Source organism: Sceloporus occidentalis, unplaced genomic scaffold (assembly GCF_023333645.1).
Source record: "Sceloporus occidentalis isolate IW3139 unplaced genomic scaffold, rSceOcc1.0.p SCAF_36, whole genome shotgun sequence".
NCBI classification, from domain to species: Eukaryota; Metazoa; Chordata; class Lepidosauria; order Squamata; family Phrynosomatidae; genus Sceloporus; species Sceloporus occidentalis.
This window is the reverse complement of record NW_028317016.1, coordinates 5,638,196-5,653,156: the sequence shown is the minus strand read 5'-3', so window position 1 is coordinate 5,653,156 and position 14,961 is coordinate 5,638,196. Positions and strand designations below refer to the sequence as shown.

General features: G+C 41.2%; 1 protein-coding gene and 1 pseudogene across 1 annotated transcript in view; both read right to left on the bottom strand.

Moving 5' to 3' along the window:
- Positions 1-14,961, bottom strand: part of LOC149297879 (growth/differentiation factor 9-like) — a 29,597-nt gene that overhangs the window by 2,590 nt on the left and 12,046 nt on the right. Inside the window, exon 2 of the mRNA XM_089488079.1 lies at positions 270-523. Coding sequence (XP_089344205.1) covers positions 270-523 — 254 coding nt within the window. The remainder of the gene's footprint in view (positions 1-269; positions 524-14,961) is intronic.
- LOC149297880 (U2 spliceosomal RNA) lies at positions 10,772-10,952 on the bottom strand (annotated as a pseudogene).

Sequence of the window (14,961 nt, the reverse complement as noted above, 5' to 3'; positions counted from 1 at the left end):
ACGAGCATAATGAAGCATTATACAGCGCAAACCACAAGGTAGGACTTTGCATGGGTTAGTCAGGAATAAGCTAAAAGAACACATTTTGGGAAAAAGTGGCTAAGGCATGCCGCTCAACCAAAATGGCAGATCATTAGCTAAAGGATACCCTTCATCAGTCAGATTATCTGTCGAATACAATGTGCTCGTGTTACCGTAAAACCTAACATTATACACAAGAGATTTGCGCACCCCAAATAGACCTAGCTGAACATCCTGCTCATACAGACCTTTTCCATCTGTCTGGTGTCTCGGCATACATTCTGCCCTTGGTGTGAACAGCCTGACTGTATTGTACTCATGGCTTTTGTGAACTTTGGGGACTCCCTCCTTGGTGGCAGACATCTTGTACAACCGCTTCATGTACTTGACAGCTACCGATTGCGGCCCTGGTGTTCCTTCCTCCCACCTCGAGCGTTCGGACAATTCCTTCAGCAACGGAGGGAGTAGATCATAAGGATCTGCATTGTCCTCAAGGCCAGCCCTAGAGAAGTAAACTAGCCATGCGGCACAGTAAAAGCACCTTAAAAGTGCATCGGATACAGCCATTCCTTGGAGCAGAGCGTCAAGACAGCTATCCAATTCCCTCCATGACAATTCCTAGCTAGCTCTAGAAGGGCCAGACCTTCAACTGACTCTCTTAAATAAGCTTCAGCTGGCTATCAGAGGGGAACTATTAACCCCTACAATCCTGCAAGGAACCTTGGGCCAAAGAGATTGATTAAGCCCATTGATTAATAATCGTACACGAATTAAAACACACAAATTCACTGAAAAGTATACCAATAATCAAATTAGAACAGCTTTACAAAGAGCAGGACCCCACCCTCAACCTCACTCAGATTAAGATGGAAGGGGTAATAGGGATGCACGCAAAGCAACTTTAATTTAACCTTCCGAATGGTCTTATTGTCGGCCATGCACCGACTGCCTCGCATGAAGCATGTATGCATTTATTGTCTACGTGACTGCGGACATGATCACTCACGCTAAACCGATTCTGCTGCATACGAAAGAGAACAAATAGTTGGTCCTTCTGCCGTATCAGATACATTTAATACTACAGTATTCGACTGAATCTCTATTTTATTGCATTCTGTGCTATTAGATAAAACCTGCATGACTAATATTATAGCCTTAATAAGTAAGAATATTTTGAAATAGAATAAGACGTCCGTGTGAACCTGTCTCCTATCATAAGATAAACCAATCTAATTAAATATTAAGCAATCTATTTGCAAAACAAAGATTTGATTGTCCTGTGCCAAGCAGTCACCTGCTTATATTGAGTTCCTCTCGGAGCGCCTGCAAAATAAAAACTATGGGGCAAGAAAGGAGCCAGTGAGCTCGTGGAATGTGTCCTGGCAAAAGGTTCACAGAGGCACTGATCTGGCGCAGAGCGCTCTTATTGCAAGGTTAACCTATTTTGTTAAAATAATACCATGTACCAGGTGTTTGGAGATGTTGCTTGTGTTTTACCCAGAGATAGAGGCAGCCCCAGGACCGCCATGGCTGCAGTTCTCATAAACTGATCATATCTGTCATATTGTCCCAAGACCAGACAGCAGAACCAAATTTACCCTTATTAATCATTTGGATAAAGTATCCCTGCGTATTCCGCTGTTCCAGTCAGAACAGGAGCTTTCTTTTGCCCATTTCTGTAACCATAGACATAGAATACACAAAGATATAACAATTATGATGTGTTACTACATTTTTTGTCCTTTTGTGAACTAATAAATATGAATCTCGTATGTGCACACTAGATGGCGCTATTGTTGGAAATAGTGCTGTAACTAAGCATATTGATTTCTACTTTCAAGCAGTTCATGGAGGTTCGTGTCCTGACAACGATCCTGGAACACCTGTGTTAAAGCATACACTATGGCAGGGGCATCCAACCTGCGGCCCTCCAGATGCTGCAGGACTACATCTCCCATACTCCTCAGCCAGCACCATAGCTCAAAGAGCATTATGGGAGATGTAGTCCTGCAGCAGCTGGAGGGCCGCAGGTTGAGCGCCCCTGCACTATTGCCTTGATGCACAGATGATCATCCCTGTACCCCATTTATTTGTAATGTTTTAGATGTCTCTTTATAGATACATGACTGGTCAGTGCAGGCATTTGGGGGAATAGTGCTAAATACATCACTTATAGAGCACCCTTCTAGAAGCCATAGGTAGTCTTGGCGGCATGCTGTGTCTGCTTGGCTCCATAAACCGGTATCTGGCCATGCTCCAGCTCAGTTTATGCTGAACTTTGTCCAGATTTCTCAATTACCAGCCAAGTGCTTTGTATGATTCCTACACCTACATTTTACATCGACTTTTCCATCCCTTCCCATATATGATACAAATAACGCTTTCCTTTTTGGGATAATAAGAATAAGAATGTATTTTTATAGTGCCAAAATTCATGCAGCATTTTATACATGACATACAGCTTACCAATACAGAACGACTGTCTTGATTTGAGACCAGATTCCCATTGTAGGCCACCATACACCACCAGAAAAGAGTGGTATGTGTATATTTCTATAAATACAGGTTTGTGCATTAAGATATATGTATGTTATTTGTACATTGACTTTAATTACTGCTTTACCTTGCTGTAGAAGAGCACTTTTGGTGCAGTCTTCCAAAACACAAGTCAAAAGAAGCACATAAAGGATCAAGTCAGTGTGTAAATGTTGCTGAAGTGCTTATTACTCCTCAGCCTAGAATGGTTTTATGTGGAATTACAAGTAAAGCATACAAAAATGCTGTTAGCGTGCCTCTAAATGTGACACGGGCAAACAGAGAACTCCTGATAGGACATATCCCTTTCTAGAACCTTACTAAGATATGACTTATGTCTGTACACTTATCAGAGTTTGCATATTATCACAGTAGGCTAGATCAGGCATATTTGCAGAGTGCATGCTGTGCAACATTACATATTTTTGTATGAAGTAAGATTCAGTTTGTGTTATAGCACCAAATATTTACCTACATAACTCATCCAACATTGTGATATTATATTTATGCTACGGGCCACTGTTATGCTCCGGGCGACCTAGAACTGTCTAACTCATCATTTGCTGCTGTTGTTAGGCTACAGCTATTGTAAACCAGTCTAAACCTCTGTATTGCCAAGGAAAATGGGAGTTATAGTCCAACAACACCCAAATTGCTGTAATTGCTCTGGCTCTCCATAGGCCGTAGATTATTATTACCGTATTATCATTATTATTATTTATTGTGTTATATAGCGCCATCATATTTCACAGAGCTGTAACAATTCGTCTATAATATAACAAGATGATATACAGAAACAAAAGGTGAGGAGGGCCCTGTTCAAATGAGCTCACAATCTAGGGCTTAATTGTTGACGTTCATAGGCTGCTAGACTGGGTCCTATTAATGCAATGATGTGGGATGTATGTACAAAGATCTCCCTTGCAACCGGCCCATTGAGCAGCGGAACGCCGGGGGGAGGGCAATCTATGCTCAAGCCTAGTCGGCCTAGGCCATGATATATCTCTGATTACATGTTAGCCTGTCTGGACTGCTAATGTGTCACTAAGGGATGATGCATTGCGACTGCATGAATGTGAGCCTCCAAAGCCTGCGCACTTATATTTAGCGTGGCACATGCGTGTGGAGAAGATCCTGCAAAGTGATCTGTCAGAAGTCAAAACGCGTTGGTAATGTTGGTAGCGCTTCATTGATTGTTGGTTCCTTCTGCACACCGGGACTCTGCTTCTGCAGATAAAAGGGATCTTTTCTATGGAACACCGCAATGGAGGGTGTTTACAGTGATAGCTGATTATGTTTTTCATAATTCAACAGCAGTGTTATCATTTTTGTTGTTTGCAGTTGGTGTTGTGTACTAGTGTACCCTAGCAGCAGGATTTCACAACGTTCTTTTTGTCATTCTAACACTGGGAAAGTAAACAGGTTTTTAATAAAATGTTGCTGGTTCAACTAAAAGAAGGGCACCGGCTTCTGGGATAATAAAAAAAAAGGTTCTCGGAAGGAGAAGGGTCACTTTGACAGCTCTACAACAATCAATGTAGTTTAAAGGAGCGGTTCCATGTACTTTGCTCAAGTTTTTGTTTTGTTACTAAATGCCTCAAAAGAAACATCATTCTTAGTCCTGCTGAATGCACAGAACCTTCCCAGAAATAATTAGTTAATAAAATAAAGTTTACCTCAATCATATTTCTTATTGGAAGTATAACGAAAGTATAAAATTACACATCTCTGCCATTATGTTATGTGTATTTGCTTAAAACCAGAGAGTGGAATTCATGCTTGGTCTAAATGGAACAGCACCTATAAAATAGGCATATGGTATTACACCCATACCCTGGATCTGTGCAGGGATTTCTTTCAAGAAATAAACAAAGGTAGCATTCAGCATTACAATCCAATAAATACCTAAAACACTATGTATTCTCCCTTTTAAACTAAACATAATTACAAGCTTCCTTTTGATGGATTTTCGCTAATGATCTGCAGTCCCAATCCTACCAATTTCTGTATAAAAGGAAAGTCTTATCCCATTTGCCAGGAGCATTCCCAAGGTTATAGTCCAAGAGTCTGGCCTCTAGATGATGTCACCAGAAAAGCTGTCTGGAGTGTGGTTTTAAGTAATATAGCAATATCAGAGTGGGGACTGTTTTCATCCACCACAACAGGTAGTCACACTCAACTTTCACTATATAATAATACAGATGGTGTAAATTTGCTGAAATTATCCTTCGCAATTTACCTAAAACTACTGTGTTTCTACAAAGTAGTGTATTCATCAATGGCTAGTCCAGCCCCATCCCCATAGGATAGTGTTGTGTGAGACCCCACAGATCAAACACCCCCCGAATTTTTGGATTAACAATGAAAAGAAATCATCTATGAATGTCTCTTATGAATGCCAATCATAATATTATCAACTGAACAAAAAAAGTGTTAACTATGACACTAATGCAATTGCCACCTCTTATTATCGTTATTCTTGAGTGGCTTTTTTTACGTTTTTTTAATCTACCATTCACTGTGCATGTTTCCTATGGCCCTTTATATCTAGTAACAATGTCCAGCATCTTCATATGCCAAGTCAAGGTCATTCACCATACATACGTATGATAGACCCTTAAACAATGACATCATATAAAAAATCCTCACTCATACTGAAGACCTTTGCCAAGCAGCTGTCTCCTTTTGATGTTCACGTGGTTACAGGGGGTGGTTGAATCATCTGTAGATGGTTAGTGACCCATCATTTTAATAATATGATATATATTTATATATATCATATTATTATGATATATATTTATGTAGATTCATAAAGTCATCAGATGGTTATTCATCAGTGTAATTATTATTATTATTATTATTTAATTTATATTTGTCAAAGGGTATGACAAAACTAGAATTGACAGATTAAGAGGAAGTTATATTAGATAAAGAGGGCCCTGCTCACAGTGTTACAATCTACAGAGATTAGGTGTTTTAAACGTGTCATAGATGAATGTGGGAGTTGCATCAGAGGCAGATAAGTTCTAGATGAATAGCTTGTATGCTTCTCTGAAAAAGTAAGGTTTAAGATTTGAGAGGGAGGGTGAAACCTGGAGGTTAGGTGAGTTTCAGAGCTATAAGGCAGCAGGAAGTCCAGTAAGTGTGAAAAAAAGAAATGGGATAAGGCGAGTGACTTAGCCCACTGGAAGAGTGTAAAGATCAAGTAGGGAAGTATTTTTGTATAAGGGAAGAAATATATGGTGGAGTCATCTCAGGGAGGGTTAGTATAAAGAATTTGAGTTTAACTTTTGAGGTAATAGGGAGCCAGTGGAATGATAAGCTTTGCAGCAGCGTTTTGGGTAGATTGCAGAGGAGAGAGCCAAGGCAGAGGAATACCACTAGAAGGGTTTACTTCAAAGGAGGAGAAATGCTAGAACAAGAGGTCGTTATCTTAAACTAGAGATGTTAGGTGTAACGTAAGGAAGTTTTACTTTACTGAGAGGTGGTAAACAAGAGAAACAGGTTCCCAGCAGAAGTGGTAGAGGCTAAAACAGTGCAGCAGTTTAAACATACTTTACATGAGATACGCACAAAGTTATCCTGAATCTAAGACAAGACTAAGGATTAATTAAGAAAAATAGACAGACTAGATAGGCCCAATGGTTCTTACACTATATGACTATATGTGGATGTCTGATCATCACACTTATATGAGCTTGTTGGACATCCCATTCTAAAACCATGGGCATTAATATCCCCCTTGCTGCTATAATAACCTCCACTCTTCTGTGTAGGCTTTCCACTATATTTTGAAATACGTCTGTGGGAATTTGTGTCAATTCAGCCAAAAGAGTATATTTTAGGTCAGGCACTGATGATGGATGAGAGGGCTTCCTTCGCAATTCCATTATTCCATTTCATCCTAGAGATGTTCAATGGGATTAATGCAGGCCTCGTGAGTTCCTCCACACCAAACTCATCAAGCTTTGTCTTTATTGACCTTGCTTTGTACACAGGGGCACAATCATTTCAGAACAGGAAAGGGCCTTCCCTAAACTGGTGCCACAAAGTTGGAAGCATACAATTGTCTAAAATGTCTTTGCTGTAGCATTAACATTATTATTTAATGGAACTAAGGGGCCTAGTCTAAACTCTAGATACTTTTCCCTCTTCCACTAAACATTACAGTAGGCACTATGCATTCCAGTTAGTCCAGGTAGTGTTCTAGTGGCATCCGCCAAACCCAGATTCATCCATGAGACTTCCAGATAGTGAAGCGTGATCTATCACTCCAGAGAATATGTTTACCCTGCTCCAGAGGTGTGCTTTTCATCACTGCATCCGATGTTTGGCATTGCTCATAGTGATATTTATCCGTGTGAAGCTGTTGGGCCATGGTAACCCAGATTTTATGTTTCTGTGTTAAAGGATGTTGCAATAGGGTTTTTGATTTATTGTTCTTAGTTGGATATGATAGATTGTGAATGGAGACCAACAATTCAGGTACTGGGGTGGAGATGGAAAGAAGGAATATTATGAGTTAAGTTTTGTAGAGATTAAGTGTCAGGTAGTGTTGTTACATCCAAGAAGAAAAAGCAGACACACAGTGGTTAATATGGAACATGAGAGAAGGAGAGAGAGATTAGGGCAAGGTCTATTTGCATATAGGTGATACTTGACAGTGACGCCATCAGGGGATATGAGTGGAACTGTTGTACAGGGTCTGAGAGCAGGAAGGGCGAGTACCCATGCTTGGCCACAGGTAAGGGAGACCCCCACAGGCCCCTAGCACCAATTCCCCCATCCCCCCCCCGAACATCATGGTGTTGTTGGTTTTACTGTATGGCATTAGCATGAGTATGTGTATGTGTAGGGTGTTAGCACGAGTGTATGCGTGTAACTATTTGGTGTTAGCGTGTGTGGGTGTCAGTGCATGATGTCATGTTGAGTTTGTGTGTCAGCATATTGTTTTGGAGTGTCAAAGGTGATCCTAGGGTTAGTGACACCTTGGGAGGGGCAGATAAAGAGCAGGAGAAAGAATGTGCATGTATGCAAGAGTACTGTGGTAGAGTGAGTGGGTTGAAAATCGAGTTTGCATGTTAGTAAGGTGGAGCGATGGCTGGGGCAGTGGGATGGACATGGAGTGGGCTGATTGGAGGGCCATAGGGGCCCAGATGTTTAGCATGTACTGGGCCCCAGGATTTCTGATAATGGCCCCGATACCTGAAGCTAAATGAGCTGATCAGATTGTGAAGAGGTAAATGAGTAAAGAGGGATTTACTATATTTTTATAGCCCGTTAAGTGAGGAAAGGGCAGAGGTGAGAAATGTTTTTTAGGTGCAAGAGGAAGGATCTGACGTGGGGATGAATGTAAGGGACAAAGGATTAAAAAAATATGTTATAATGATTCCTAAAGAAACAATGGAATCTACCCCCCAAGACTGTTATTGTGGCAAAAATCCTTATTTTAGACATTCAGCACATGAAAGAAAGTTTCAGTGTAACCAGTGGCTGATTTACTTCCTCTACAGGCCATGTTCCAAAATGCTGCTGCGGGCTGAGGTTCAAACACAATATTTACATAACAAAGAAAGGCGAACTTGAAGTGCCAGAAGATTGAAGGATTTAAGTTACATAAGAAACATTAATCAAGCTTCTTCACCATAGAAAAATAAAACCATCCTCTCTAGTGATCCATTGTCAGATATGTGACTGTTTCTATTCATAATCACAATAGTCTGACCACTGCTGTTTACAGGGTCTAGTACATAAACCCATAATGACTTACCAAACCCTAAAAAAAAAAGAAAATTAGTTTGGACGGGAAAAAGGTAGCTGGCAAAAATGTAAACATCCTACTGTTTTGTTAATGGCATATTGTAATCCATCGAGTGCCAGATGCAACGCACTGCTCATAAAACTGTCTCTTTTGGGACCAACAAATAACCCATATTTGTTTTCACAGAACAAGCCTTATTCATAGGGAGGAATTTAACAGGAACACTCCATTGTTTTCCCCAGTGATTGATCCATATTTTCCAGTTTTCCCCTAAATACATTTTTTGTAAATATGGTGTAAGAAATTCCCTAATAATTTAGTCACAGTAGGTAGCGGTGAAATACAACCACACAACTGTTAGAGGGTCTTTCTGAAATACTACTATGTTAACTGAATGGTCAAACAGGTATATTTAAATATAGCCCACGTAGAGTAAAAGCTGGATCCTAACTGATATTGTAAAAGGGTCTATAAACTCATAGTCAGTAGGGTGAGGTCTTTTTCTCCTCCATGTTCTCAAGAACCTAAACTCTATTAAGAACTAAGGTATCTTTTTCTACCCTTGGTGGCTGAGGCTTCTTGAATTTTTGTGGTGTTGGTGTTTTTCTTCTCTGTCATTTAGTGTACCCACACAAGTTGTATAATGTTTGTATTTTGATCATATCATCTAATTTACCATAAATGGATGGAGGAAACAAGGGGGCAAGGCCACACTCCTGGTTACATCGCTGTGAACCATTAACAGCATTGACATCAAGAATTAAATTGACATGAAGGGTCGAGGCAGTTTATATATCCTGGTGTCCCCCACTCCGGTGGATATATACATGTAACGGAAGACTTCAGAGCCAGAGAAGTGTTAATGGTGTACATAATGAAGACAATTAACGATGATTTATCTTTAAGAAGAATAAATAAAGGAGTTAATAAGTAAAGGTAACAACATAATAACATATTGTGAAAAGTACATTTTTGTAACAAAGAGTTTAAAACATCACAGCTGTGGCCTTTCACCATAATCTAACTAAAGATAAGAGGAGTTTAGCAAATAAATATCTCCAAATCTTTCATTTTCAGCATTCCTGTGGCTGGTGAAATAGAATAGACATGCAGTTCTACGTATAGCCTCTGAGTAGCACAGTGCTGATTGCCAAACAAGTTTCTGTTCTTGTGGCGCATTACAAAAACCGCATGATTTTATTTGCAAAACGAATGTGAAAACAGAAGAAAGGCAGAGGTAATGCTAATATTTATTCATAGGGTCATGTAAGAGTGACCAAATCACAGCAAGTCTGTCAAGTGAGTCACACTCACTTTAACATAAACATAGTTAACATAAACATACAAAATAGTTAATTTGTATACCTGTATATGTTTATGAGTAAAGTAGAGAGCTTTTATATTGTAAGCTTTCACAAAGATTTAATCCTACAAATGTCTTGTGCTTGAGTCAATATAAGTTATTGCTAATGTCAGATCTGATAACGTTCTGCGTATATACTGTACAAACCAGTTATACAGGAATCGTGTCATGATATTACTTTATGTAATCGCTTGACGCTGATGAGGTCTATAATTTACTATTATATTATTAGGTTAAGATTCTTATATCCAAATGGCTTTCAGACAACCAATAGATCGTCTTTCTTAAAAGGCACTCTTGAGATCTTAAACACCTTTAAAGCAGCTCAAGACTCCAGTAATGTTCAAATGGATAGATTAGTGGTGCCATTAATGCAGGCCAACCCTGATTTATGCTAAGAGAATAGACTCAAATTTCCATAAGATTAATTACATTTTTGCCACAAACGCAGTCAATAACAATGCATTTCTTTTTATACTGAGGAGTAAGGGCTTGGAGAATGGAATAACTGTCATGACAATAAATCAACATAATGACAGGAAGGAGCATGCCTATGGCATTTGCATACAAATTTATTTATTTAATTTTTTTTGGAAGCCCGAGGTGCGTGCTCCTTTGGGTGCCGCATTCTGTGCACAAGGCAGCAGAAGCCAGACTACGATACCTAGTTCCCTCACGGAGAACTCGGACAAATTCCAACCCCCCCCATGGGAGGGTCGGATCTTGAGTCTCACCCCGAAGAGTGAGACTCCTTGCTGGTTTTGTGAAGAGAGGAAGGGGCCGGAAGGCTCCCAATCCTCCTCCAGCAAAGTCCAGGCTTCACTGCCTCTTAAAAAGAAAACAGTGTCCAAAACGTGAATACAAAATCGTGTGCCATAGAATGGTGAGGGCCAAGCCGTGAATTTGAAAACCGTGAATTCAAAGGGGGGCAAATTAATTGGCACTCGTGAAAACGAAGTGAATATATAAATTAAAGAAAAATAATTTAGGGACAGGCCATTGCTGGCCTGCCGGATTCAAAAATAAAGACTTAACCACAGGACCAGAAGGTACCTGGGGAAAAGGTAGTGCTGGTAGGCCGCCAGTGAGAACGTGCGCTCACCGTGTGCAGTGGCGTGCAATACCACACACGGTGACTCCAGCATTTCTGCCAGGGCAATTCCACCTCGGGCTCCATTTGCTATCCCGAACCCTAAGGCCAGAGGATCAGCATAGTCCCCCCTTCCCAAAGAGGAACTACACTTGATCTTAGCCAAAAGGCCGAGAAGAGAAGTTGTGCATTTTACCATATTGTCTGTAAAATGTGGTTATAAGATGTATGTCTGCTACAAATGAACAAAAGTCCTGCACAGTTATGGGGACAGACATTAAGCTAACAATTATTACCGGCAATGCCGGATTAAAACCCTTGAGTATCCATAGGTGTTCACTTGTGCACACGCACATTCACATACTCTGCTTCGGTATGTCACAGAACATGTTGGCATTCATGGTGCCGGCAGCACTCATGCATAAATTTATCTTGGTCTCTTCGGACCACAGGACATGGTTCCAGTAATCCAGGTCCTTAGTCTGCTTGTCTTCAGCAAACTGTTTGCAGGCTCTCTTGTGCATCATCTGTAGAAAAGGCTTCCTTCTGGGACAACAGCCATGCAGACCAATTTGATGCAGTGTGCGGCACTGACAGGCTGACCCCTCACCCCTTTAACCTCTGCAGCAATGCTGGCAGCACTCATACGTCTACCTCTGGATATGACGCTGAGCATGCGCACTCAACTTCTTTGGTCGACCATGGCGAGGCCTGTTCTGAGTGGAACCTGTCCTGTGAAACCGCTGTATGATCTTGCCCACCATGCTGCAGCTCAGTTTCAGGGTCTTGGCAATGTTTTATAGCCTAGGCCGTCTTTATGTAGAGCAACAATTTTTCAGATCCTCAGAGAGTTCTTTGCCATGAGGTGCCATATTGAACTTCCAGTGACCAGTATGAGAGCGATAACACCAAATTTAACACACCTGCTCCCCATTCACATCTGAGACCTTGTAACCAGGGCCGGCCCAAGGCAAAATGCTGCCTGGGGCGAATTTTAAAATGCCGCCCCCCCCTTATCTACCTTTCCTCTCCCTCCGTCCCTGCCGCCCCCCCCTTGTACTTACCTTTCAGCAGTCCTGCGGCGGGTCTCCCTGTTCGGTCTCGGTGCCGGCTTGTTGAAGACTTGTTGAAGACTCGCCGCAGAGGAGAGAGAGAGGGGCGCTGAGCGGGTACTGACAGCTTGGTAAGCGAAAACCACTCGGCGCCCCTTTCTCTCTCTTTCGCTTTAAAAAAAAAAAAAAAAAAAAAAGGGGTTTGGGGCGCCTGGAGCGGTTGCCCTACTCGGCTCCATTGTCGGGCCGGCCCTGCTTGTAACACTAACGAGTCACATGACAACGGGGAGGGGAAATGGCTAAATGGGCCCAAATTGGACATTTCCACTTAGGGGTGTACTTACTTTTGTTGCCAAGGATTAATGGCTGTGTGTTGTGTTATTTTGATGGGAAAACCAAATTTACACTGTTATACAGGCTGTATACTCGCTACTTTACATTGTAGCAGAGTGTAATTTCTTCAATGTTGTCACATGAAAAGATATAATAAAATATTTACAAAAATGTGAGGGGTGTACTCACTTTTGTCAGATACTGTATATACTTGTCACCCACACGGCTGTACACAAAATACTGCCCTATTTGCCCAGTGTTAAGGATGGCCCATTGCCTACAGGGTGCACAGCAGCCTGGGACCTTTGGTACTTGGGGCCAAGTCGCAACTTTATAACTAGTGAGCTCTGTAGTTACACTGGTGGAATTGGCAATCTGATGTGAAAAAAAAAAAATGTTTAACATAAAAATATAATTCTCCTACTGCTTAAATTTTTTTACAGCACAGAATTCTTGCCTTCCTTATTTCTAATCACTTCTGACTACTTCCTTACTATTAAATCTTTAAAAAGATTGTACTTGATAAGTCCATCAGAGTGAATTATAGGTTTACAAAACTAAACAGTGTAGGATTACTACTGGTGGTGTTTTAATGTAATCATGTGATTCATGACATTAATATATTAAGCTTGTTACAGAATTTAAAACATGTTATATTTACCAGACGTTAATAACTTCCATCTTAATTCAGAGACATATTACATTTATTTAATTCATTTTAGTTTCCAAGCAACATAATTATTTGTATTTATCTTACAAAAGTAGCTTGTACTTGAAATAGATGTCAGATGAAGCAGATTGGCATATGGTCACATTGATGAGTGTCCATGAATTTCATATATGCACATCTTAAAGGGACATTCCGGCCATCAAATGCACTTTAATACATATGATATCTGAGATGTCCATTGAAATTTTCGCGTGGCTCCCCTTGCAAATGCATAGGCAGATTTAGTTTTACATGCCCCCCAACTGTCCCAATTTGGGCGGGACAGTCCCAAATTTGTCAGGGCCGTAGGAAGGGTAAGGCGAGAGAGAGGCGCAGCGGCAATGGGGAATTCAGCCGCCCGATCAGCAGCAGCAGCAGGACTGGTGGGGAGATCACAAACCCCCTCTAACCAGCCCAACATTAGGGAGCACGGGGTCTGCCACTTCAGACCTCGGCTTCCATGCTCCCTAATCACTACACGCCGACAGCTGATGGCAAGCACTGGTATACGATGTTATACCCCCGCACTCTGCATCAAAACCGGCACATACTGAGCACTGAAATGATAGACCTTGCACTCCCACAACAGGATGGAGGATGGAGGAGGAGAAAGGTTAGATGGGAAGGAAGGGGTGTAAGGGCAGTGTATATACCTTATTTCCCCGTGTATAAGACTTTTTTAGAAAAATTTGTGGTCTAAAAACTGGGTGCGTCTTATACAGTGGTGGCAGATTTTTATTTATTTTTTACCGTAAAGGGGACCTGCTGCTTACCACTGTGTTGCTCAGCAGTGTCTCTTGATCCGTAGAGGTGACACAGGAACCCAGTGGAGTCATGTGAATGTACATCACATCACATGACTCTGCTCCCCGTTCCTGTTCGAGCAACGCAGAGGGAAACAGCGGCCCCCATGGAAGTCTGCGAGCGGCACCAGAAGATCTGCAGTTCAGGTAAGGGTGGGGGAGTAAATGAATGAATATATGTGTGTGTGATAGCATGGGTCCGTGTGTAGGGGGCACAGGGAGGCTGAAAGTGATGTGCATGTACTGGCTGCCTGAGCATGATAGGAGTGTGATTGCTAACAATTGCTAGCAGCTAACATCAATCACACTCTTATCATGCCCAGGCAGCCAGTACAATAACTTTATATAATTTTTTTCGGGCCCCAAAATTAAGGTGCGTCTTATACATGGGGAAATACGGTATGCGTGTGTTTGTCAGCTTGTGTGTGTATAGGCAGGTGTGTGTAGAGCAGTGTAGGTATTTGTGTGTTTGTAAGCTGGTGTGTGTATGTGCATATGTGTGTGTAAGGGCAGTGTATATGTATATGTGTGTTAATGAGCAGGTGTGTGTAAAGGCAGTGTGTATGGGCAGGTATGTGTGTAAGGTCAGTGTATGTGTATATGCATGTTTATAGGCAGGTGTGTGTAAAGGCAGTGTATGGGTAAATGCGTGTTAATGGGCAGGTGTGTGTAAGAGAAGTGTAGGTATTTGTGTGTTTGTAAGCTGGTGTGTATGTGCATATGTGTGTGTAAAGGCAAGGGTGTGTAAGGGCAATGTATGTGTATATGTGTGTTTATGGACAGGTGTGTGTAAAGGCAGTGTGTAAGGGTCCTGGGAGGGAGGCTAACATTAACCTTTTTTTTATTATGAGAAAAAAAATATTTTCTGCTGTGGACTACTCTTCCAATGATGCTCAGCCAGCATCATAGTGGACACCTAGCTGGATGAGCATCATGGGACTTGTAGTTCACAGCTAACATCTGCAGCTTTATATACTGTTAACTGCACTTCCCATGATGCTCAGTCAGAATCATGGAAGTTTGTTTGGCTGAGAACTCATGAGAACTCATGAGAACTCAATTCAATGTGTTAGTTATTTTTAATATGCATGACTGTGCTAACAAAAATGAAGTGAGTTTTAAGTGGTGATAAATGTAAAGTGCAATTTCTTGTATTGGTGAGTTGCGCAAGTGCGATTAAAAAAAAAGTGTCCCTCTTTCACATTTGGAGGGAGGTATGTTAACATATGTATATTAAAATACTTACAAAATGCTTTAATATGCATTCTTTGTTGATGAGGCTACATGGGACATG